Below are 27,208 nucleotides of genomic sequence, written 5' to 3'. Positions count from 1 at the left end.
CAGTAAAGGGAAGTGCAGTAAAATGAGGTATGCCGGTATATTTTTTTCTCCATTTCTACTCTTTTTTAAAAACCTGGATTTTGAAATTTGTTAACTATAGATTTAAATTGTATTAATTTTTAAAACTGATAATATGACTTTTTTGTTTTGCTGTATACTTGTGAAATGTTAATGGAAACTGAAGTCTATTTGTGAATACTCAGTAATTCCATATAGAGAACAGAGAAAGAGCACACCAGTGCTTTCAAACTAGCAGAGTTTGTTCTAGGTGTCCAGAAATAGTGAATGAAAGAATGGAAATTAAAGTTAAAAATATATATTTTAAATGTGTAATAGCTTATTTTTGTAGTATCAAGGTATTAGAAAAACACATATATCTAACAACCTATTATTTAAAGCCTTTCTCAATTTTTCTTTTGTTTCTCAGAGAACATATAACAAATGGTTTACAGGACCGCAGCTGATTTCCCTTCTAGATTTGGTACTTTTTCTCCCAGAGGGTGCTGAAACAGATCTACTGCAAAACTCAGATAGGTGAGGTGACCATTACTAAGGTTCACGTAGTAAATTCAGAATAAAATGTGAAACCCCTGCTTTGGGAACCTAAACGAAAATAAAACGTATTTTTCTGTGATTTTATAATCAGTGGTTAGTTCATCAAATTACATAAAGATTTTCATATATTTAAGTAATTAGATATTATATAAAAACAAAATTAAAAATTCTCCTTTCCAGAACTATGACTAACAGTATGATTTTGTACCTTTGATGTACCTAGCTCATAGAGATTTGGGACTATAGCACTGGTGACTAAACACTAAGAATTTCGTGTATATAACTTATAGAAGGCTTATACATTTGGATTTTATTTCGAGGACATACATCAATTTTTTTCATATACAACATGTAATTTTACTTTCAGTATACTCGAATGAACGTTGAGAAACGGTTGTAAGCATTTTTCAAAGGAATCTTAAAATTAAGGAAACAAAAGACGGTACTCTCGAACATTAAAGATAACAAGTCTCCCTTGGGGGAAAAACGAATAGTAATTTTCACAATTATATTTTGTGAACTTGGAGAACAAAAGTAATACGTTATGTTAAGGGGGTGAGATGTGTGATAAGATATTTTAGCAGTCCATCGCCTCAACCACTTGGCCACCTCGTCATTTGCTGATAAGGTATTTTAAAGGGAGAAGCTTCTAATGGCAAACATAATTGTGGAAATATACCCAAGGTTTTAACTTACCTTTATTCATTGAAATTGTTGATTATATGAAACTGTACTGTATGTAACAAATTATATATTTTTAATTAACAGGATAATGGCTTCATTAAACTTACTGAGGTATTTGGTTATCAAAGATAATGAAAATGACAATCAAGTAAGTGAATTTTTTGAAAAAAACTATTATTCAAATGCATAAGGAGCGTTTTGTATTTTCTTATCAATACCTACTTAAGCCATAATTAATATTTTACCCAGCTGTAAAGCTCCGACAAGTGCCAACAGTTCTTTCAACTTGAAGTTAATTCCCAGGAGCGCTTACCACCCCACATCCAGCTTTCCCTTTTCTTTTCCTGTTGTACCTCTGCTCTCTTGCTATAAACATTGCTTAACCTTGTTAGGTAGATAAGTTGCAGCTCCTAACTTAACTAACCTTTTAAAACTCAACATATATTTGCATATCTTGTTCATTAACCGCCATCTATTGCTCATGATTTAAGTCTGAGCTATATAAAATAAAATCATCTGATCATTTGATATCCCCTCATCAGAAATGACAAATTGAAGCATTTTCAGCACTAAATCCATTAACAGCACCTTTTGAATAATGTGTAGGCAGTTGAAATTTTTTAAAATAGTGCACCATTAGAGGTATTCAATAAATAGAAAACTATTTGAGGGAGATTTATCATACAGTAAAATTACATTTGCTTTTTATCTTCTCTTTCTACCTACTCTATTCTTTTTTTTTTGGCTGCATTTGGTCTTCGTTGCTGCGCTTGGGCTTTCTCTAATTGCAGAGAGTGGGCAGGCGGGCTTCTCTTGTTGTGGAGCACAGGCTGTAGGTGCTCGGGCTTCAGTAGTTGTGGCTCTCGGGCTCTAGAGTGCAGGCTCAGTAGTTGTGGCGCATGGGCTTAGTTGCTCCGCGGCATGTGGGATCTTCCTGGACCAGGGTTCAAACCCGTGTCCCCTGCATTGGCAGGCCGATTCCTAACCACTGTGCCACCAGGGAAGTCTCTACCTACTTTATTCTAATAGTTGCTTTTTGTGTATGTGTCATCTTATTAACTGTAACTACCTGGATTACATGCGTGGTTAAACTTTTTAGGAAGTAATAAATGAAATGCAAGTAATTGATTTTTATATAAGAATGCCAGAGGGTTTTTTTTTCTTTTTTAATTTAAGTAAATCATAATTTGGGATCAAAAGTTTGGAAAAAGTAGTAGTTTCCTTCCCTCAAACATAAAGCCAAGTTGAAAGAATTTTACAGCGATCACTGATGTACCCACCACCAAGATTCTACCGTTAACATTTTACTCTGCTTTTATCACTTATCCATCTCTCCACCCTCTATCCATCCATTAGTCTCTTATTTTTTGATGCATTTCAAGGTAAACTGCAAACATCAGCATACTTTACCGTAAATATTTCAGCATGTATTTCATTAAGAAGAGTTAAATATTTGTCTAGTTTTTCTTTGAGTTAAGTTTACATAAAATGAAATGCCCAAATTTTAATTGTACATTCACTGAGGTTTAATAAATGCTTAGATCTGTTATCCAAATCCTTACCAAATATAGAACATTATTATCATCACAAAAAGTTCCCTTTTATCCTCTCAGTTAATTCTGACATCATCATTCCACACCCATCCCTAGCCCCTGCCAGTGGCAGCTCTATTCTGGCCAGGTGCTATCATTTATTCTCCCCCCCGCCACCCAGCGGTACTCAGGCCTCTCACTGTTGTGGCCTCCCCCGTTGCGGAGCATAGGCTCCAAACATGCAGGCTCAGCGGCCATGGCTCACGGGCCCAGCCTCTCTGCGGCATATGGGATCTTCCCGGACTGGGGCACGAACCCATGTCCCCTGCATCGGCAGGCGGACTCTCAACCACTGCGCCACCAGGGAAGCCCTATCATTTATTCTTCACTATGCTATAAGTGCTCTTTAGTTTTTATTTTTCATAGACATTGTTAGCACAGGAAGGATCTTTAACTTGCACAAGGGCATATACCTAGTAAGTGGCAGAAATAGCTATGACCCCAGGCAGTGACCAGAACCTTTGAATCACAAACTAAATCCTGACTCCTTTTTTGTGATAAAAAGAGAAAGATAACAAGTAAATTCAGTGGCAGTGGAAGCCCTGAGGCTTCAGGAAGATGCCCTTAGAGTATGGTATGAGTTTTTACTTTCATCAGGATGAGGCCATACCTAGAAATGATCTGATTTGCCTGACAGGACGAAAAAGAATCTTTTTGAATCTTTTTGATTAAGAGTGAGCACAGTGTACTACAGGGGCAGCAAACGGGCCTCTGCCTAGAGAGGGAAGGCAAAGCAGTTTTAGCATTGTGCAATGTCTACTATGATATCCACAGATAATGCCTCACATTTATTTGGCTTGAACATTGTACAGTGAAGAAAAGGATACAACCAGCTTATAAGATTGCTTTCTTATTTAATGGTTTTTAAAATTTTTTCTTAGGGATCAAATATTCCATAGTATTGCCATGCAAGTTACTGTAAGAATTATCATACCAAGGAAATTGGCCAAAAAATCAGTCCAAGATGGCAACCTAACATCTTTGAGGCAGCTTATTCATCATGGAAGCATTTCTTCCAAGTGCAGTCACAGTAGGTCATGTACATAAATGAGAGGCAAATCTGTCTGCTGTGGTTAATCAAAAAATAAGAGCCTTCTGAGTTTTAGAAATTGTGAGTAAAGGAGAAACAAAATGATACTCTAGTGATGCTGAATTGTGGGTAGTTTTATTCAAAAGGATTCCTACCAGTACCTATTTTTGAGCAGTTAAGTGTGCTGAGGTGGTAACTAGTCAGATGAAAAGCTGAAAAGCAATCAGAAAGGTGTATAGAAAAATTAAATAAGAACAGGATCATTAAAATACAAAAAATGATTCATAATTGAATAATAATCCACTTCTTTCCCTGCTATATTGGGTTACTGTCAACTGACTTATTCTTTTCATAAATCATTCCCCTCCTTACCTTACTATTTCATGTCTCTTTGCATAAGTTGAAGGCACTTTCTCCCACACTTCAGTTTGACAGAACTTCTTGGACCTTGAACCTCCATCTATCTGTACTGATAAAACCAACTTAATTTTTAGACCTAGTGTTCCCTACTATTTGGTAGGTATCTTTAAGTAAGTGTTAATTGTTTAATTATAGTAATTTTTTCTGATACATAGGCCATAATAATTTATCCCTCACCGTCTGTCCCATCTGCTCATATCCTTTCCTGTCCACCTGCTTACCTATTCTTTTCCTAAATAATTTGTGATTGTAATATGTAGAATGGGAGCAGGGTCAAGGGAAGCAATGTAAGATTGTAAAGGCCAGAAGTATGTATCAGGAATTTAAAAAAATTGAATTATGTAATGTATGCATATATGCTTTTCATTTAGGAAAACACAACAAATATCTGGCATACAAACACATACTTATAGTTCTATATAATCCACATTTTACGTTCTCATTTAAATTGTTTCTTTCTTCAAGATTAAAACATATCCCTTGTGTGTTATTTGCAGATCCAAATGACTTAAGGTTATGCACATTCCTTAATATTACAAGTGATAGAAGTTCTACAATATTACTTCATAAATAAGAAGTGATACACAAATTAGAAAAGGGAAAACTGGGTCTTATTCATTTCCTTCTTTTTATTTCTTCATTATTATGGTTGACTGTGTCCTTTGCAAGGTCCCTGTCTGTTCTGGCAATAAATTTCACTGTGGTATAAAACTGCGTTTTCTCTTTTGTGAGACAGGCTGCAGTGAAATTTGAAATGTATAGTTAAGCTCTAGAACTGAAAAGATCTCAGAACTACTCCACCAGTGAGTTACTTGGGTATAAAATTTTAAAGTAAGCATTTGTGAACATTTCAAATTTTTATCCTTAGTACTATTTTTTAACATCTTGTTACTTTCTAGACACTGAAGATAAAAGAAATGTTAAGATGATTTTCTGGGCTTCCCTGGTGGCGCAGTGGTTGAGAGTCCACCTGCCGATGCAGGGGACGCGGTTTCGTGCCCGGGTGCGGGAGGATCCCACATGCCGTGGAGCTGCTGGGCCCGTGAGCCATGGCCGCTGAGCCTGTGTGTCCGGAGCCTGTGCTCTGCAATGAGAGGCCCGCGTACCACAAAAAAAAAAAAAAAAAGATGATTTTCTTCGTAGTGTTTGTTTTTTTTTTAAAGATCTAGTAATCTTAATGTAGGAGAGAGAAAATATTCTTATTTCCATAGCTTCTTCACTCCTACATGCTTCTAAAAATATTACTGTTGTTCATCACATGAAAAATTTGTGGAATTATGCTGAACAGAATGTGCACAAATTTTCTTTAGCCTAATTTTGGCACATTTTATTACCTTATTATAAGTTTTAGATTATGGGCTGTGTATTAAATTATTGCCATTAAGAACAACTAAAGTCTTAATAAAGACCTCCTAGTGTTACACTGTCCAATAGACAGTAGCCACATGTGACTATTTAAATTTTATTTTTTTAAAATGTTTAATTAAAAATTCAGTGCCTCCTTAGCATTGGACAGGGCCATTCTAGATTATTGTTTCTCAGCATATGGTCCTAATCAAAATCAGCTGGGTATCTTATATAATTCGATTTGTAAAAAGTCTTGATACATACTTGTTTAGATTGATTTTTAAAATGCATGAAGACATAATATGTTAATTAAAAAGGAAGTATAAATACAGCACAGATTGAAAAACAGGAAGAAAATTACATGAAAACATACCAGTAAATTTGGAAACTTCAATAAAATAGAATTTGTTAGAAAATATAATCTAACAAAACTGCCACAATCTACTAAGAGAAATCACAAGGTCAGATAATTTTTACCATAATTTCAAGAAACAGATACTCAAGTCTTATATAAAATGTTCAAAAGACTAGAAAAAGAATAGTTGTGCTTAATGTTATGCATCTGTTTAGTAAGATATAACCTTAATACCAAAACAGACTAGGATAGTATGCTGAAGTAAAGTTACAGGCTCATCTCACTTATGAATATAGATACTAATATTACCAAACCAGATCTAGCAAAAAAAAATTTTTTTTAAGTCATTGGACTAAGTTGGTTTTATTCCAGTAATGTGAGGTAATGTAATTCATAGGTTAAAGTAGAGGAAATACATAGTTACAGGAAAAAAAAAAGCATTTGATGCGTTCAATACATAATCGTGATAAAAATTCTTAGTCAACCAGAAAATAGTTTTATTTTAATTGCAACAAAAATATGAGATACTTAGGAAAACATGTAAAAATATGTATAAAACTTTTTGAGGAAAATTATAATACTTTATAGAGAGATATAAAAATATAAGTAGAGATTTGAATACGTATGTGGATGGAAAGATTTGGTGTCTTAAAGTTGTCAGTTCTCAAATTAATCTAAAAATTCAGTATAATTCAAAACACCCATTAGTTTTTTAAAATGGAATTTGATGATTGATTATAAGTTTCATATGGAACAGTTAAGGGCCGAGCACCTTTGAGGAGCAAGGTGTGTGGACAGGAACTTGCCTTGCCAGATATCATAATTTATTATAAAGCCACAGTAGTTTAGAGTAGTATTGCCATGGGACTGGATAGATTGACTAGTAGAAAACAGTAGAGAATCTAAAAATAGATATCTGTGGAAAATATATATAATAGATATATATGATGCTGCTGCTAATGGTAGCTTACATTTATTAAGAACCATTTGCCAAGTTGTGCTTTAAGCACGTATTAACTCATTTAATCCTCCTGCAAGGTATTACTTTTTAGTATGAGGAAGGTATGAGGAAATTGAGGCATAGTGAGGGTAAGTAGAACTTGCTCAAAGTCTTGTAGCTAGTGAAGGAGCCAGTTTTTGCACTTGGGCAATCTCCAAGAGCTAACATTCTTAATTACACCATTGCACTGAACTTCCTGTCTGAAATGGAGATGCCATTACAAATTGGAAGGAAAGAATAGGACTCTTCAATAGATGATGCTGGGTAATTTGTCATATGTATGGGGAAGGGGGGGGTTAGATGCCTATTTCACATATACAAAACAAAATTCCAAACAGATTAAAGACTTAACATTGAAAATGGACTTAGAAATTTTTAGAACACATTATAAGAGAAGATCTGTGTGACCTAAGGGTTTCTTAAGTAAAAAAGCACTAACCACAAAAAAGTAGATTGATAATAACATTGAAACTAAAACCTATTCAAGAAAAGAAAATGTGTACAAATTGAAAAAGCCACAAAAAGAGAAAAAAAATGTCTTCCTTTCTCCATCCAATAGTTAGTATCAAAAGAATAACTACAAAGCAAGAAGAAAAAGACCACAAATCAGCAAAATAGGTAAAGGATACACACATTGTAAGGCAGCTCACAGAAGAGGAAACCCAAATGGCCAATAACCACAAGACAAGATTCCCAGTATCACTAGTGTTTATGGAAGTGTAACTTAAAACTGCAGTAAGATACCACTGCACACCCATCAAAATGGCGAATGTTAAAAAAGGTGGGTAGCATAGGTTAGGATCCAGCACAGTGATGAAACAAAGCTGATAATCCTTTTTGGGCAATTTGGCATTATCCAGTGGAGTTGAAGAATAAATACTCTTAACTCAGCAACTTCTCTCCTAAGCTATATAATTAGAGCAGTGTTCTTCAAATTGCTGGTCATAACCAAGCATATTAGAGTCATTAAATCAATTTAGTGGTTCAGACTGGCAATTTTTACAAAATGAAATAGAATATAATTGAAACATCAGGTTGCTTGCACAGATTCTTAGTAAGAGTTATGGTTATTGCAGCAAATTTTGTGGTCAATTGCAATGAACGGTGTTTGAAAGTGGAGGGGATATGACAGATTGGCTAGGAATAAGATGCATGTTGCTTACCAATATCTCTTATGATGTATTTAGTGGTCAGTTAGCAGAAAGGCTATGCTACTGTACAGTTTAACTTTATAGTAACAGTATGTAGTTAATTGGGAAATAAATTGTACCTGCTGTCAGTAAAATTGTGAAGTTTTACAAGCAAATTATTTTAATCTGTATTTTCAGAATGAACTTTTATTGAGGGAGATATATTGTTTTCAAATTCATGACAGTAACAAAAATAAGTGAAAAATACAGAAACATGTTCAACATTCAACTGTATCTGAAACTAAAGAGTGACAAAATTCAAAAAAGTATTGACTCTATAATTAGTAAACTTAGCCTTAATTTGAGCCACATTCTAAAAAGAAAGAAAATGAATGTAAGACTTTAAAGCTAAGACTATTTAAGATAGTTTCATCAAAAGTAAATACCCAATGAAAATGATAGTCTAATTTTTCTTGCAAATGAAAGCATAAAACCTTCAAAATTAGAGACAGCTAGAAACAACATGTTGAACTTGTGAATGAGGCCCCCTAATGTTTTGAAAGATGAAAAGTTACCAACATTCTTTTAGTCTCTGTAGAGGTAGAAAAGAAACCTTATTATCAGCGTATATAATTGCGTGTTATTTAGCAAATGAGAAAATGGCTCATTTGGACCTGGAAAGATTATTTTCCCAGCATATACAGTGTTTGTGTCTATTTATTTATTTAGAAGTATGTTTTAATGGTAATGTGATGTTTTATCAAATCTGTATTGCAAAACATGTATGCAAAGGTTATGATGCTTCTTGATGAGACTTATTATAAATTGTGCAACACTTAAATTGATAGCTGGTATTTGCAAAACAATATGATGTTGTATTGTTTCAGCTCAACCTTACACACACCTAAAGATTACCTACATTTACTGAATTGGAAACACACTGTGGGTCATTAAAACTTAAAGCAGAAAATTTTTTACAGGAATGACAAGTAACAGAACTATGGGCAATTATCTTTTTAAATTGTCAGAAGCACTACCAAAGTTGTTTGAAGTCAGTGTATTTTTTTTTGGAAAGCTTTGGTATCCAAGGAAATCCCTCTGGATATTATAAATATCTTGTAAAAGTGGTGAAAATTGTTAATTTTAAAGGTTCACTGATTAACCAAACTCTTGAAACTTTTTTCAGTGATTAGAGCTAAGCATGACCATTGTATCATATCAAAATTCATTTATTGTTCCTATGGAAAGTTCTAAGTAGGGCATAAGAACTCAGGAATAATATTCATGTTTTTCTAGTTGGAAAGCAATCTTATGTGGCAGATATTTTCAAAGATAATATTGAGTGGCAAAATTGACATGTGTCTGATTTTCTGGCATGCCTAAGAAATGAAATCTGAAACCGCAGGAAGACATGATTATATATTTCAGTATGTTAAACTTATCTGTCGGTTGTAGAAGACATTACTGTTATAGAAGGAAGGCTTAAATGTAATTGCTTTAACTAATATATGTTTCTGACATTACTGAATAGAATTTATTAATGAATTCAGTCTGAATATAAAATTAGATTTATTGTTACATCTCATTTCTCTGTTGTAAACTTTTAATCATTACTTTCTAAAGGAGAAATTTAAAACATTCAAGAAAAATGTTTGATAAAAGATACATTTCCTTTTAAAAATCCTGAATCAGTAGTTAGGTTAAACCTGTTGGCTGAAGAAAATTAATTAGTGAAGCTTAGTTATTCATTTACACCAAAGAATGAATATAAGACATTAAATTTATCATTTTGGGAATAAGATTTCAAATAATTTCTATTACTAAGTAGGAGTGAAAGAAAATTTTTTCAACTTAGACCAACTTTTTTTTAAAGGAAACTTTTTCCTGTATTCTGGATATAAGTCCTTTATTAGGTTTGGTTTTTGTAAATATTTTCTTCCAGTCTGTGGCTTGTATTTTCATTATCTTGATAGAATTTTTCAAAGAGCAGAAATTTTAAATTCTGAAGTCCAGCGTATCAGTTTTGTTCTTTTAAATGATTTATGCTTTTTTGGGTTCTAAGAAATCTTTGCTTAACCTAAGGTCACAAATTTTCTAATAGAAGTTTTATAGTTTTAGATTTTATATTTATGTTTATGATCCACTTCAAGTAAATTTTTTATATGGTGAAGAAGTATGGGTTAAGGTTTTGTTTCAACTCCAGCTCTATTTGTTGAAAAGGCTATACTTAACTTGAATTGTCTTGGCACCTTTGTCAAAAATCAGTTGATCATATAAGTGTGGGTATATACTTTTGTATTCTGTTCTGTTCCATTGACCTATGTCTCTTCTTTCACTAGTACCACACTATCTTAATTACTGTAGCTTTATAGTAAGTCTTACACTCAAGTAGTGTGAGTCTACCAACTTCTTTCTTTAAAAAAATTTTTGGCTGTTCTAGATCCTTTGCTTCTCCATATGAATTTTAGAATAATTTTGTCAGTTTCTACCTGTAGAGGAAAAACATTCCGGTGTTTCTGCTCTACTCTTAGTACTTCACTTCATTTTTTACACTTCTGGTCACCAAATGTGTAGTGATTTTCCCATAGCGAGCAATTTTTTTTGACACCAAGTAGATGTCCTACAATTCAGTCCCCTTCTGACACTCTACCTGGAGATAGCATCAGATTACACAGGCTAAGGGCTCGGTCCCACAACATTATCCCCCTTCCGTTACCAATCATAAGTCCAGGTATTGATCTGTGCTGCTGACAGACTGGCTGTCAGTCAGAGGTTCCCACGACCCCTTCCTCAGGTTCGATTAATTTGCTAAAGCTGTTCACAGAACTTCAAGAAAACATTTTACTTACTAGGTTACCAGTTTATTATAGAAGGATGTAATTCAGGAATAGCCAGATGGAAGAGATGCATAAGGCAAGGTATGAGGGAAGGAGCGCTGAGTTTTCATGCCCTCTCCTAAACTACTGTCCCAGCACCTCTACGTGTTCACCAACCCAGAAGCTCTCTGAACCCCATCCTTCTGAGTTTTTATGGAGGCTTCATTACATAGGCATGATTCATTAATTCACTGGCCATTGGTGATTGAGCTCAGTCTCCAGCCCCTCTCTCCTACCAGGAGTTTGTGGTGAGAGGAGCTGAAAGTTGGAACCCTTTAATCACATGGTTGATTCCTCTGGCAACCAGCCCCCATTCTTATTAGGGGCTTTCCAAAAGTCATATTCATGGCTGAAAGGGCTTGTTATAAATAACAAAAGACAGTTTTACTGTTCTTAGGAAATTCAAGAGTTTTAGGAGCTCTTTGCCAGGAACAGGATGGAGACCAAATACAGTATATATTTATTATAAATCACAATATCACTGTACTATAAAGAGTTACACAGTAGTGATTCCATTTATATGACATTCTGGAAAAGGCAAAAATTATATAAACAAAAATCAGACCAGTGATTCTCTGGGGGTGGGGGAAGAAAACTGACTACAAAGGGGCACAAGGGAACTTCTGGGGTCATGAAACTATAGTGGTGGTGGTTATACAACTATATATCTTTGTCAAAACTCAGAACTGTACAGCTAAAAAATGTTTATTTTACTGTATGTAAATGATACCTTAATACACCAGACATTAAAAAATAATATATAAAAAGGAAAGGACCAGGCTATATTTGATGTTATAAATAGAAAGGACATTCTGTGAAACTTTTGTTTCAACTATATAAATAAATGTGAGTTGTGATGTAAATTATATTTCTTACTGTGGGCCATGGTAAAAATATTTTGAAAAACGCTACCCTAGAAAAACTTTTATTCCATGTGAATAGGAAAACATATGCAGCAATTTCAGGGAGCATTGTTTGAAGTACTAAAAAAACTAGTAACAGGATAAAAGGTATAGTATAATGGGATGCCTATATACTAATTAAAATGAAAGGATTAGAGCTATAACATAAATAACCCTCAAAAACAGGATTGAACAAAAGGGAGCTAACGCAGGATATGTACACTGTGATATCATTTGTATAAGTTTTAAACATGAAAAACTGATATATTGTATAAATTAAGAATACTAAAACCTCAAGTTTTAGAAAATGTTACATAGCTTAGTTAATGGCTTTCTCTTGGATAAAGAGGGCTTCAACCATATCTGATGTATTTTGTAAAGTAAATATGGTAGGATGTTTACATTTGACAAAGCTAGGTGTGAGTAAAAAGGTGTTTTCTCTATATTCTTTATGTCTGAATGTGTTTTAATCTGTAGAGGGTCATCAGTAACCTCTGTAGCCTTGAAAGCCATCCGTGATATTGGCCAGTAGTAGTGGGTTCTACTTTTAAGCTTAGAGGTAAAGGGAAACAACGTTTAAAAAAGTGGGGGCGGGATAGAGAAAGGTAAAGAAAATGCTGGAGAGAGAGGGAGGAACATAAGAGAAATGAGAGCAGTGGGTGCGCGTGGTAGAGTAACATACTTGACATCCTGTGTGACTACTGGTTGAAGTTTCTGCTGTACTAATGCGTAACCCACGTTTCCATGTGAGGACAAGAAAACTTACAATTTCAATGGAAGTTTAAAAACATTAAAAAATGTTTTTTAAAGTATACAATTAAAACAGTTCATTGTTTAAAAATCAGGATAAATAAGCAAAAAGTAATAATCAAAATCTCACCATTTATTTTTGACATTATAGTGTATGCCCTTTTAGGCTTTATACCAGCAAATCTGTACATACTTCTTTTTTAAAAAAGATCATATTATATGAGTCATGCTGTAACCTTTTTTCCACTCACCAATATGTATTGAAGAACACTATTTTAACGGCTGTGTAGTTTTCCATTGTGTGGATATACAATTTACCCTGCTCCTGTTGTGAAAAATTGTCATTACTTACAACTTTTCACTACTTAAACATATTTTTATAAACATCTCTTCAGTGGAATCATTATAACATACATATTTAATTCTTCCCCAGATTAAGTTCATAGATTCTGAGTGAAAAAGTATGCATATTTTTGAGGTTTTGGATTCTTGATAGTTCCTCTCAAGAACTCCACTTTTCCTAGCAATATAGGAATAATGAGAAAGGACAGATTTAAATTAAAAGGATATATGTGACAGTGAAATTATAAATTATTCAACACAGACATGTGTAGATTTTATTTTGGAGGGCTATATATGTTAAATGTTATATACTACCTGGATCAAAATAAGTTCATTACAAAATAGATTTTCATGTGATCCAGTTCTAGTTAAGGATAACTGGATTCCTAAGTTTCCCTTTTTTGCCTAAGGTACTTTCCTTTGTAATAAGTACCTGGAAACTTAGCAATACCAATGAATTTTCTTTGTCTTCCTTCTTTTCTTTTTTTTTTAAAATTAAGACTTTATGATTCCCTTCCTGTAGTACTATAGGAGGAAATGCTCTTGGAATAAAAACCTCTAATACAAATGACAAAATAACCCTAAGCTGTCCTAGGTAGGTAAAATCTCCATGTATATTGGTCCCCAAGAAAGTCTGTATCAGCTTTGTGTTAGAAAAGTTTCCATCAATAGAGAAGAAGAATCCCCTGGAACTAGATATGTGACAGGAATATCATTTGAAAGATAAAGAGTTGAAGGGACTTATAAGGTAGAGTCATTGTGGGGATGGTTTATAAAAATAAAGAGAGATGTCTCAGACCGTGTGGATTATTTTCAAATAATTTTCTCATGGATAAAACTTCTAAGTTGCAGATCTCAAAACCAGGAGCTATCCAAATGGCACAGTAATGAGTGTATGAACAAGTTCATTTTTGTTTTGACTGGTATTTAGATAAAATAACTAGATGTAGTAATGAATGTATTATTAAACAGTCAACTCTACCTTGAAAGGCAAGGATCATGTCTTACTCATTTCTGTTTCTCCAACTGTCAGCACATGTTTAATACTAGTAGGCAATCAATACATCTTGAACCAAATAACTAATTGTTTCATTAATTCTTCCAAACAGACTGGATTATGGACAGAACTCGAAAAGATTGAGAATAATTTCTTAAAGCCACTCCATACAGGTCTTAATATGTCAAAAGCACATTATGAAGCAGAAATTAAAAATAGCCAAGGTTGGTAATGTGAAGTTTCATTTTCAGTTAGGTCTAAAAATTAGTCATATTTTTTTGAACTGTCATTTATATTCAAAATAAAGAACTTTATCTTGTACTTGTCTAACTTAGAGCAAACAGGGAACTGTGATAGCTAAGTCATTTTGTTTATAATTAAAATGTTTCTTGGCAAATCTGTATGCCAGTTAACACTGAAATTGGGTTAACAAAGATTTAAACCAAACTGAAGCATATTCTGGTTTCAAACCTCAAGGTCTGATTAAGAATCTAATTGTATCACAAGTATTTCTGTTTGGATGTCATTGTACTTCCTTTAGTATTGTGGGGTCCATCCCCCACTTCACCCTCTACTCAGTACAAATTATGAAAAAGAATCTTAGATCCGGAATTACTTTTTAAAGTCAGCAATTCTATTATAATAATCTTGTGGTCTTTTCCATTTCACTATTGTGGTATTTCTGTAGGCATTACTAAAAATTTTGTCATTTTTAGTGTGACAGGTATATTTCTGATTTTATATTGAAGAAAAAAGTTTTAAAATTTTCATTCATCCTGTACATGCCAAAATATTATTCACCTAAACATTTATTCACATGTTGCAGAATTTTAATATTTTTGTTTGTTCATAGCTTGATTTTAGCATATCCTGAGCTATTAAACACTAAGGCTTAATTTACGCAAATAACTGGCATTTTTTAAGTTAGTAAATGATTAAAGTAGCTTATAAATTTATTATTGAAATCTGAGAGTTTTTTTTAATGATTAACTGTGACACGATTTTTTTTTTCTCTTACAGAAGTCCAGAAGTCTAAAGATCTTTGTTCTATAACTGTAGGTAGAGAAGAGATCCCGAATATGCCTCCTGAAATGCAGCTTAAGGTAGATACGAAATTTTCCTAAGCTACATACAGCTGAAGTCTTTTCTTTTTGCTTTGTTTTGCTTTAAAGGCAGCCTTAATAACACTAATTTTTCTTGGTATTGCAGGTCCTACATTCAGCTCTTTTCACATTTGATTTGATTGAAAGTGTTCTGGCTCGAGTAGAAGAACTCATTGAAATAAAAACAAAGTCTACCTCTGAGGAAAATATGGGATAAAGTGAAAGCTCCATCCCCTAAATAAAAACTAGAAATATACTATATTTTCCATTATGTTTATTTAATACCTTTATAAAAGCTTTTCTGTAAAACACACTGATAGAAAATAAATGTAGCTTTTCTCATTTATCCGTTTCAGCAATGACACATTATGGATCAGTAGTAGTGTTTGGTTTTAAAAAGATATCTACATGGTAAATAATGCCCATGTGTATTTTAAATACTACTATTGAAAATCCAATACAAATCAATAATTTTATATTATGACTTCATAAAATGTACTGGAATTGCCTTTATTCATTCATACAGTTGTAGTGAGTTTATAAAAATACTGATACACTTTGTGTTCCAGTTAGATGCTGTGTTACATTTTAGAACTCCTAGTATCAAACTGGCTATCACACCACTAAGAGCTAAGAGAGCTTAGAGAGAAATTTTGAGTTTGGACCAGCTGACTACTTCTCTTAATTTCCTTCTTTTTCCCTGCCTCAGGAGTCTTAGGGTGCAGAGTCCTATCAATCACCAGCTCTCCAGCAGTAGTTACAATGTGAAAGCATCTGTGAAGATTAATTTTAGAAATACTGGCTGGCTTGTATTATAAAAAAGTATATATGACTTTTCCTTTAACCTAAGGGGCTAATTAGAAAATGCTGTATATTTATTTGCAATTAAATATTTGTTCATCCAACTTAATTTGTATCATTAAGAAACTGCATCTGAGTTTTATAATATATGTACCAATTTTTTCTGAACTTTTTTTTTATATACCTCATTTTTTATTGCATTTTGCAGATACTGCATTTTCTTTTTTTTGGCTGCATTGGGTCTTCATTGCTGCGCATGGGCTTTCTCTAGTTGCAGGGAGTGGGGGCTGCTCTTCGTTGCGATGTGTGGGCTTCTCATTGTGGTGGCTTCTCTTGTTGCAGAGCACAGGGTCTGGGTGCACACAAGCTTCAGTAGTTGCAGCACGTGAGCTCAGCAGTTGTGGCACGTGAGCTCAGCAGTTGCGACACGTGGGCCCTAGAGCGCACAGGCTTCAGTATTTGTGGTGCGTGGGCTCAGTAGTTGTGGCGTATGGGCTCTAGGGCGTGCGGGCTTCAGCAGTTGTGGCATGCAGGCTCAGTAGTTATGGCGCACGGGGTTAGTTGCTCCGTGGCATGTGGGATCCTCCTGGACCAGGGATTGAACCCGCGTACCCTGCATTGGCAGACGGTTGCCCAACCACTGTGCCACCAGGGAAGTCTCTTTTCTGAACATTATTAAAGGAAGTAACAGAACTCCTGAAAATAAAATCATTTTTAATTGTATGTATTTTATTTTAATATTCTTCCAAAAGAACATTTGTAATTGATAATTTAATTTGGGTTAAATGTATCACTACTCAGTTTTATCTTTTGAAGTGTTTTCCAAACTGGACTTTGCTCAATGATGTAAGCTTTACTTGTTATCATTCTGTAGCAGATGCTATCTATGTGTGGTTTGGAGGTGATCTGGAAGAAGATATAAACATGCAATATTATTTGAGAAATAAGGTATTTTTACAGGGTCACATCATAAAATACCTAACATTATTTATTCAACAAGCATCAATCAGTATGGTGTATGGGTTATGAGAGTAATAGAAAAATACCTGATCTCTGTCTTTAAGAGATTTCAGATGTGCAAGCCAAAAAATAGAATACTATTAAGAATTGCTTCAATAGAGATCTGTTCCAAGTATAAGAGTAAGGAACACCTAACTCTGCCTGTGGGAGTTGGGAGCACACTTTACAGAGAAGAGTAAGTATGAAAAGAAAGTGGATAACCAGTGAAGTTATAAAATAGTATGTATGCACTCTGACAGTTCATGACTACCAATATTTATACTTTAGAATTTGAAAGAAGATTTAAGTAACCAATAGGGCCAACACTGTATATATATGGCCAAATGCTCTTTTGGCCCTAAATGAGTGATCCTGGTAGTTGGTACTGGAAATAAATTGAGAAGACTTGAGAGGCTAAGTTCAGGCTTGGGAAAGAGTTGCATGTGTTGGAAATAGCAACTTCTCTGAGGGGAACAGAAGTAGAATATTTGTCAGTTCTACCGAAGAGGGTGTGCATTTTGAAGTCAAGAACCTTAAAGTGTATCAGTGTGTATGTATGTATGTCATTTTCCTCAGGTGACTTACCTTAGCTATGGTGCACATAAGATTAATAGCATTTATTGTGTTGTGTACTGGAAGTATCCGTAGGTTACTACCCAGGAATCTGGAAAAAAAAAATTCAAAAGTTAAATAGTTGATATGACTTACATCTGTTAAGTGGAAAGAAGAGACAAACCTCTTATTGTTTGTCATTTGTTTATTCATTCATGCCTGCCTTATTCCACAGAGGATTTGATATGGCTTTACAGCCAGAACTTAATTGACTAAGAAGCATTCACTTCTGATTTAGTCTTGCTGGAGAATCCCATAAATCAGCATGCACTCTGAAACTTGTCACCCTGATTCATAGACTAGCTATTTGGCCTGCATTTTATTAAATAGGACAGGTTAACATTATAAAGTTTACCTTTTGGAAAAACATAATTCGCTTGCCTAATATAATTCAGAATCGAAGTAAATAAAATAATTTCAGGAAAATAGGTCTGTAGTGCTGTTGTCCATACCTCTGCTGAATCCTGAACATCAGTTTCCATTCCTCAGGCCCATGCAGGGCAGCAGACAGAACCAAAAAACTATTTCGGTGAATGTTAATAAACTTCTCAATTTTGGCTAGAAATGTTTCTTCAGCAGACATAAAGCATTTTTTAGCATCCATCAATAAAAATGCAACTCCTAGGAAAGGTGAGTGTAATATAAAATGTCACTTCGTCATACTGATAAAATTTTTTCTTGTAAACTCCGTAAAATCAACAAAAATAACTATAAGTAAAACATAGCTGTAAGTGTCCAGGCCCTAAACCCATAACAAATGGAAATTACCATAATGAAAGTTTTACATGACAAAATAATTAGGTAGTTCTTTGAAGTGCTCTGTATATAAAAGATTAAATATTTAAGGGAAAAACCCTTTCTTGGTCAGTAACCTTTTTTTTTTTTTTTTTTTACTCTAAGGCACTGTCCACAATGAAAGTAATGCCTAATTTTAGTTACATGTTAATTTTTCATGTTATGATTTTTAAAAGCTGGAAATCAACTAAAGAAGAGTTGTTTTAAGCAAGCCTTTAGTTATTTCTTGGAGAATCTTTTATATCAGAACATAAACTATAAATTAAAACAGTAAGCAGATATCTAGGATCTCTGAAACAGTATCAGGCCTATAAGAATGGTCCAGAAGGGAAACAATCTACTTAGCTCTTTAAAAGATGGGGGGAGGACACAATCTGAGGAAAGCTACTATGTGATTATACTAATTGAATCAACCTGAGCTAAAAATTTATATAATATCTCTGAACCTAAATTTCTTCATCTGTAAGGTTGGAATAATAGTTCTTTGATAGGTTTGTTGAAAGGATTAAATAAGAGAATGCATATAGGGCTCTCTATTCAACCGGGAAAGATGAATTTGAGGTTGGGCCATTTTCAGCCTGGAGGTCTATTTCTAGGAGCTTTTGAAAGTGCCTGTCTTCCAAAATCTCTGCTAGAGTACAGGTCTGTTTGTAACCATCCTAATAAAATCCTTCACCTCCATGTTTTTTTTTTTTATCACTTCTGTCATTTTCCAAGCACAAGTGGAGCTGCCTCCTTCCCATGTCCCTAGCTTTCTCATATCCTAATCTAATTCCTTCCTGTACTTTGCCCATGACTCACAGTTGTACAGTTTTATGATTTCAGAAACATTTGTCCCCATTTGTTTCCTTTAATTAGTATTTGTTTATATCAATATTATGTTCAGCAAACTCTTGTACAAAATTATGAAAAACATTCTTCTATATTGTTTTTGTATATGGATTTTGACCAATATCGTGATGTTGGCCTCTGTTAATATGGGTAATATTTTAAGTATTGACTGTTGCAGAGGGTGGCTTTGTTCTATTTTCAACTTCGTTCCAAAGCAAGTAGTTTGTACCATCCTCTACCAGACTCCACTGGTTCAGCTTTAGTTCAACAATTGTAATCTAAAAAGGAATATATTTTGTAATTGGCCATATGTACTGCTTTTGCAGCAGTAACAAAGTTTTATACATTTACCTCTCCCAAAAGGTAACACCTTAAGCTTATTACTTAGTTACTGAACTACCAAATTATTAGAATTTACACTTACTTATTTATTAAGAAACTTAAATCAAGGAAGTTAGCAAATATACTGTACCAGAAAGAGAAAATATAATTGATCCATTTTCCACTGAATCTGAATACCGAACCTTATGGCTTCGATTTTCTAGGGCGGTTGCAACTTCATAACTCTTAAAAAAATTTTCAGAAATACAAACTTAAGACATGTTTTAAAGAGTTTAATTAAAGCTAATCAAAAAATTAAAATAAGTTTAATAGCTTCTTTTATAACTATACCACTTACAGATTTGATCATCAACAGAGATACCAAATGTGCTCTCTATGGAGAAAAAAACTTTAAAAAAAGGTAAAAATATTTAGTTTTGAAACACACTGTGGTTTGGAAATGAGTTGTGTACTAGTTACGTTACTTAGGGAAGAAAATAAGGACAGTATTAAAGAATTAAACTATAAGAGCAAACACAAACTTCTCTTTGAAAACTTGAAGATGGATTCTGACATGCATTAATGTATAAATAGAAGGTGTATGGTGGTGTGTTTCTTAGATGGTTGACAGAACCATGAAGTGCCATACACAGTACCACAAGGAGACAACCAATTCTCCAATTCATGTTTACATTACAGTTACTTTTAGTATACTTTTCAAATGTTTTAAGCCTTAGGTGAGTTAGAAAACATGAAGACAGCAATAGGACTTTTGGTTTAAATACTAAGCGTTTCAAAATTCATCTAATTTCCTATTCTACCCACGTAATTAGATATTACCCAAAGCACTAAAATAGACGTGGTTTATACTATTTATGAATTGGTTAAAACTCAAGCTTGTTAGTCTCCAAGTAGATAAAAATCCCTTATATAAACTTTATATTTAGCTTCAGAACATGTATATTTTAAGCATACTTAAATATATCTAGAATATCAAGTATTCTAGATATAGAATACTTGATTCCCTTCCTTCCTAAAAAGAGTATTTTATGGTACTCAAACAGATCCTGACCTAGAGTTCAATAAAGACTCTTCGCATGAGTTTTCTTCTGCTGTTTTAAAATTACACATTGAGTCCAGTGATGGCAGATTAAGTAATTTAGGCCAACCCTCCTGCTGAAGGCAACTAGAAAAGCTGGAAAGTTTAAAAAATCTTGAATGCATCAGAGAGTTAGCAGGATAGTGAAAACTTACAGGACCAAGACCTATACAGAAATTCAAAGATAAGAGATCAGCACTTAGGTGATTTTTTTTCCTGAGGGCATCTGTCAGTTCAGGAAGAGAGATGAGAGGCTGAACAGAGCTTTTGACAAAAGTAGAACAGCTCTCACAGGGGCTGCCGCCTAGCTTCAAACCATTTCAATCCTTAAAATTGTATTAAAGTGATACTGTATTACTAGTGCTCCCAAGTACCTTGCAGAAGCACTCCCTAGAGGGACCCTTCTCAATTAGGTCTCCTCATTTCAACTACAGAACAAAGAAAATTATCTGAATGATTATTTTCTCAATTCTCACATAACTAGTATCCTCTAAATGAACAGGAGATAAGCTCCTTTATTACATACAATAGAAGCCTTAGGGCTTGGGTTGCCAGATTAGCAAATAAAAAAATAGAACATCCAGTTAAATTTGAATTTCATATAAACAACATAATTTTTTGATGTAAGTATGTCCTGTGCAATATTTGGGATGAACTTACACTAAATTCATTGTTTATCTGAAACTCAGATTTAACTGAGTGTCCTGTATTTTATCTGGCAACCCTGCTTAGGACATTAGAGGTTTAATTCTCTCGCAGAATTAAGTTTTCTCTAGAGGAATGTAAAACTATTCTAGGCCTCGAATTATTTCCACAAACAATTTTTCAAATACAAATTCCAACACACAGTTAAAAATAATCAGACATTCAAAAACAAAATTACATGAAAGAGAACTATGAAAAACAACAGGTAATAGAAGCAGTCATAGGGGATACATATAGTAAAGATACCATGTATATACTTTAAAATAGCTGTTTACTATGTTCAAGGAGATGAAAGGCAAGGTTAAGAATTTTGGCAAAGAACCAGAAACTATATAAAAGGATGTAACAGATATGAGTCAGGAAAGTTTCATAAAATTTGAGGCAAATCTTTTTTTTTTTTGCGGTATGCGGGCCTCTCACTGTCGTGGCCTCTCCCGTTGCGGAGCACAGGCTCCGGACGCCCAGGCTCAGCGGCCATGGCTCACGGGACCAGCTGCTCCGTGGCATGTGGGATCTTCCTGGACCGGGGCACAAACCCGTGTCCCCTGCATCAGCAGGCAACTCTCAACTATTGCGCCACCAGGGAAGCCCGAGGCAAATCTTTTAAATGGAAAACAGTTTATTAAGCAGACAAGTGAAAGAAGAAGACAAATGTGAGAAGAACGTAGACAGAAAACATAGACAAAGGCATTCAGACCTGAAAGTATGATTCCTTTAAGTGTGTTAGTTGTGTATGAGTCAGTTAATTTGGAGACAGTGTTAGGAATAACTGATGGCAGATAATTAGGACCATGTATGCCATGCTGATGAATTTCAATTCTATCCTATCCAGGAGCCAACTAAGAGAAGTATAAAGAAAATAGAAGAAAATAGTAAAGTTAAAATTAGAAAGTACTGAATTACAAAAAAATAGGTAAGTTCAAGAGTTAAGTTTTCAACATAACAAGGAGCTAAGACTAGATTTTCCAAATTATGTTTCATTAAATATTAGTCCCATGAGATATTAAAAAATGTTCCTTATTCAAATAAGACTGGGAAACACTGAGGGAGACCTTCAAGATGGTGGAGGAGTGAGACATGGAGATCACCTTCCTCCCCACAAATACATCAGAAATATATCTACATGTGGAACAACTCCTACAGAACACCTACTGAACGCTGGCAGAAGACCTCAGACTTCCCAAAAGGCAAGAAACTCCCCATGTACCTGGGTGGGGCAAAAGAAAAAAGAAAAAGCAGAGACAAACGAATAAGGATGGGACCTGCACCACTGGGAGGGAGCTGTGAAGGAGGAAAAGTTTCCACACACTAGCAAGCCCCTTCGCGGGCAGAGACTGCGAGTGGCGGAGTGGGGAAGCTTCAGAGCCATGGAGAAAAGCGCAGCAACGGGGTGCAGAGGGCAAAGTGGAGAGATTCCCGCACAGAGGATCAGTGCTGACCAGAACTCACCAGCCCAAGAGGCTTGTCTGCTCACCCACCAGGGCGGGTGGGGGCTGGGAGCCGAGGCTCAGGCTTCTGAGGTCAGATCCGAGGGAGAGGACTGGGGTTGGCTGCGTGAACACAGCCTGAAGGGTGCTAGTGCGCCATAGCTAGCCGGGAGGGAGTCCGGGAAAAAGTCTGGAGCTGCCTAAGAGGCAAGAGACCATTGTTTCGGGGTGCACGAGGAGAGGGGATTCAGAGCACCACCTAAACAAGCTCCAAAAATGGGCGTGAGCCGCGGCTATCAGCGCGGATACCAGAGACAGGCATGAGATGCTAAGGCTGCTGCTGCAGCCACCAAGAAGCCTGTGTGCAAGCACAGGTCACTAGCCACACCTCCCCTCCAGGGAGCCTGGCCACTGCCAGGCTGTGCAGCCCGCCACTGCCAGGGTCTTGTGATCCAGGGACAACTTCCCCTGGAGAACGAACGGCGCGCCTCAGGCTGGTGCAATGTTATGACGGCCTCTGCCGCTGCAGGCTCACCTTGCATTCCGTACCCCTCCCTCCCCCCAGCCTGAGTGAGCCAGAGCCCCCGAATCAGCTGCTCCTTTAACACCATCCTGTCTGAGCGAAGAACAGACGCCCAGGCGACCTACACACAGAGGCGGGGCCAAATCCAAAGCTGAACCCCAGGAGCCGTGTGAACAAAGAAGAGAAAGGGAATCTCTCAGCAGTCTCAGGAGCAGCGGATTAAAGCTCCACAATCAACTTGATGTACCCTGCATCTGTGGAATACCTGACTAGACAACGAATCATCCCAAAATTGAGATGGTGGACTTCAGGGGCAATGATATATATATTTTTTTCCTTTTTCTCTTTTTGTGAGTGTGTATGTGTATGCTTCTTTGTGTGATTTTGTCTGTATAGCTTTGCTTTTACCATTTGTCCTATGGTTCTCTCTGTCCATTTATGGGTTTTTTTTGGTTTTTTTTTTTAGCATAGCTTTTAGCACTTGTTATCATTGGTGGATTTGGTTTCTTGGTTTGCTTGCTTTCTTCTTTCTTTCTATTTTCTTTTCTTTTTACTATTATTTTTTAATTATTTAATTAATAATTTTTATTTTAATAACTTTATTATATTTTTCTTTCCTTCTTTTTTTCTCCCTTTTCTTCTGAGCCGTGTGGCTGACGTCTTGGTGCTCCGGCTGGGTGTCAGGCCTGTGCCTGTGAGGTGTGAGAGCCAAGTAAAGGACACTGGTCCACCACAGACCTCTTGGCTCCACGTAATATCAAACGGCGAGAGCTCTCCCAGAAATCTCCATCTAAACACTAAGATCCAGCTCCACTCAACGAGCAGGAAGCTACAGTGATGGACACCCTATGCCAGTCAACTAGCGAGACAGGAACACAACCCCACCCATTAGCAGAGAGGCTGCCTAAAATTATAATAAGGTCACAGACACCCCAAAACACACCACCGGACGTGGTCCTGCTCACCAGAAAGACAAGATCCAGCCTCTTCCTCCAGAACACAGGCACTAGTCGCCTGCACCAGGAAGGCTACACAACCCACTGAACCAACCTTACCCACTGGGGGCAGACACCAAAAACAATGGGAACCACAAACCTGCAGCCTGTGAAAAGGAGACCCCAAACACAATAAGTTAAGCAAAATGAGAAGACAGAGAAACACACAGCAGACGAAGGAGCACGGTAAAAACCCACCAGACAAAAAAAATGAAGAGGAAATAGGCAGTCTACCTGACAAAGAATTCAGAGTAATGATAGTAAAGATGATCCAAAATCTTGGAAATAGAATGGAGAAAATACATGAATGTTCAACAAGGACAAAGAAGAACTGAAGAGCAAACAAACTATGATAAACAGCACAATAAATGAAATTAAAAATTCTCTAGAAGGAAGCAATAGTAGAATAACTGAGGAAGAAGAAAGGATAAGTTTCCTGGAAGATAAAATAGTGGAAATAACTACTGCAGAGAAGAATAAAGAAAAAAGAATGAAAAGAATTGAGGACAGTCTCAGAGACTTCTTGGACATTAAACACAACAACATTCGAATTATAGGGGTCCCAGAAGAAGAAGAGAAAAAGAAAGGGACTGAGAAAATATTTCAAGAGATTATAGTTGAAAACTCCGCTAATATGGGAAAGGAAATAGTCAATCAAGTCCAGGAAGTACAGAGAGGATAAATCCAAGGAGAAACATGCCAAGGCACATATTAATCAACCTATCAAAAATTAAATATAAAGAAAACATATTAAAATCAGCAAGGGAAAAACAACAAATAATATGCAAGGGAAGCCCCACAAGGTTAACAGCTGAGCTTTCAGCAGAAACTCTGCAAGCCAGAAGGGAGTGGCAGGACATATTGAAAGTGATGAAAGGGAAAAACTTACAACCAAGATTACTCTACCCAGCAAGGATCTCATTCAGATTTGATGGAGAAATTAAAAACTTTACAGACAAGCAAAAGCTAAGAGAATTCAGCACCACCAAATCAGCTTTATAACAAATGCTAAAGGAACTTCTCTAGGCAGGAAACACAAGAGAAGGAAAAGACCTATAATAACAAACCCAAAACAATTAAGAAAATGGTAATAGGAACATACATATCGATAATTGCCTTAAATGTAAATGGATTAAATGCTCCAACCAAAAGACGTAGACTGGCTGAATGGATACAAAAACAAAACCCGTATACATACTGTCTACAAGAGACACACTTCAGACCTAGGGACACATACAGACTGAAAGTGAGGGGATGGAAAAAGACATTCCATGCAAATGGAAATCAAAAGAAAGCTGGAGTAGCAATTCTCATATCAGACAAAATAGACTTTAAAATAAAGACTATTACATGAGACAAAGAAGACTACTACATAATGATCAAGGGATCGATCCAAGAAGAAGATACAACAATTGTAAATATTTATGCACCCAACATAGGAGCACCTCAATACATAAGGCAAATGCTAACAGCCATAAAAGGGGAAATCGACAGTAACACAATCATTGTAGGGGACTTTAACACCCCACTTTCACCAATGGACAGATCATCCAAAACGAAAATAAATAAGGAAACACAAGCTTTAAAGGATACATTAAACAAGATGGACCTAATTGATATTTATAGGACATTCCATCCAAAAACAACAGAATACACTTTCTTCTCAAGTACTCATGGAACATTCTCCAGGATAGATCATATCTTGGGTCACAAATTAAGCCTTGGTAAATTTAAGAAAATTGAAAACATATCAAGTATCTTTTCTGACCACAATGCTATGAGACTAGATATCAATTAAAGGAAAAAATCTCTAAAAAGTACAAATACATGGAGGCTAAACAATACACTGCTTAATAACCAAGAGATCACTGAAGAAATCAAAGATGAAATCAAAAAGTACCTAGAAACAAATGACAATGAAAACACGATGACCCAAAACCTATGGGATGCAGCAAAAGCAGTTCTAAGAGGGACGTTTATAGCAACACAATCCTACCTTATGAAACAAGAAACATCTCAAATAAACAACATAACCTTACACCTAAAGCAATCAGAGAACGAAGAACAAAAAAGCTCCCAAAGTTGGCAGAAGGAAAGCAATCATAAAGATCAGATCAGAAATAAATGAAAAAGAAATGAAGGAAACAATAGCAAAGATTAATAAAACTAAAAACTGGTTCTTGGAGAAGATAAACAAAATTGATAAACCATTAGCCAGACTCATCAAGAAAAAAAAGGAGAAGACTCAAACAGACTCAAATAGAATTAGAAATAAAAAAAGACAAGTAACAACTGACAGTGCAGAAATACAAAGATCATGAGAGATTACTACAAGCAACTATATGCCAATAAAATGGACAACTTGGAAGAAATAGACAAATTCGTAGAAAAGCAGAACTTCTGAGACTGAACCAGGAAGAAAGAGAAAATATAAACAGACCAATCACAAGCACTGAAATTGAGACATAATTAAAAATCTTCCAGCAAAGAAAAGCCCAGGACCTGATGGATTCTCAGGCAAATTCTATCAAACATTTAGAGAAGAGCTAACACCTATGCTTCTCAAACTCTTCCAAACTATAGCAGAGGGAGGAACACTCCCAAACTCATTCTACGAGGCCACCCGCACTCTGATACCAAAACCAGATGATGTCACAAAGAAAGGAAACTACAGGCCAACATCACTGATGAACATAGATGCAAAATCCTCAATAAAATACTAGGAAACAGAATCCAACAGCACATTAAAAGGACCATACACCATGATCAAGTGGGGTTTATCCCAGGAATGCAAGGATTCTTCAATATACACAAATCAATCAATGTGATACACCATATTAACAAATTGAAGGATAAAAACCATAGGATCATCTCAATAGATGCAGAAAAAGCCTTTGACAAAATTCAACACCCATTTATGATAAAAACCCTCCAGAAAATAGGCATAGAGGGAACTTACTGCAACAGAATAGAGGCCATATATGACAAACCCACAGCCAATATCGTTTTCAATGGTG

The 27,208-nt window shown here is 35.4% G+C and overlaps 2 protein-coding genes across 5 annotated transcripts in view; one reads left to right on the top strand and one right to left on the bottom strand.

Annotated features, from left to right (window-relative positions):
• GLMN (glomulin, FKBP associated protein) overlaps nucleotides 1–16,607 on the top strand; it is a 43,448-nt gene extending 26,841 nt beyond the window's left edge. For 3 of the 4 annotated variants that reach the window (XM_067726904.1, XM_067726905.1, XM_067726906.1), the window contains exons 15-19: nucleotides 428–534; nucleotides 1,324–1,387; nucleotides 14,093–14,204; nucleotides 15,001–15,083; nucleotides 15,190–15,429. In XM_067726904.1, coding sequence (XP_067583005.1) covers nucleotides 428–534; nucleotides 1,324–1,387; nucleotides 14,093–14,204; nucleotides 15,001–15,083; nucleotides 15,190–15,300 — 477 coding nt within the window. In that variant the 3' untranslated portion in view covers nucleotides 15,301–15,429. Of the gene's footprint in view, nucleotides 1–427; nucleotides 535–1,323; nucleotides 1,388–14,092; nucleotides 14,205–15,000; nucleotides 15,084–15,189; nucleotides 15,430–15,792 lie in introns of those variants that run through there. The other variant, XM_067726907.1, reaches the window with a different exon arrangement.
• Nucleotides 16,608–16,655: 48 nt separating this feature from the next.
• Nucleotides 16,656–27,208, bottom strand: part of C2H1orf146 (chromosome 2 C1orf146 homolog) — a 28,348-nt gene continuing 17,795 nt past the window's right edge. Inside the window, exons 3-6 of the mRNA XM_067709992.1 lie at nucleotides 19,594–19,687; nucleotides 17,948–18,116; nucleotides 17,469–17,547; nucleotides 16,656–16,790 (exon numbers count right to left, since the gene is read on the bottom strand). Coding sequence (XP_067566093.1) covers nucleotides 16,656–16,790; nucleotides 17,469–17,547; nucleotides 17,948–18,116; nucleotides 19,594–19,687 — 477 coding nt within the window. The remainder of the gene's footprint in view (nucleotides 16,791–17,468; nucleotides 17,548–17,947; nucleotides 18,117–19,593; nucleotides 19,688–27,208) is intronic.

The sequence above is a fragment of the Pseudorca crassidens genome, chromosome 2 (genome assembly GCF_039906515.1).
Source record: "Pseudorca crassidens isolate mPseCra1 chromosome 2, mPseCra1.hap1, whole genome shotgun sequence".
NCBI classification, from domain to species: Eukaryota; Metazoa; Chordata; class Mammalia; order Artiodactyla; family Delphinidae; genus Pseudorca; species Pseudorca crassidens.
The sequence above is the reverse complement of the archived record's forward strand: the minus strand, read 5'-3'. Positions and strand labels throughout refer to the sequence as shown.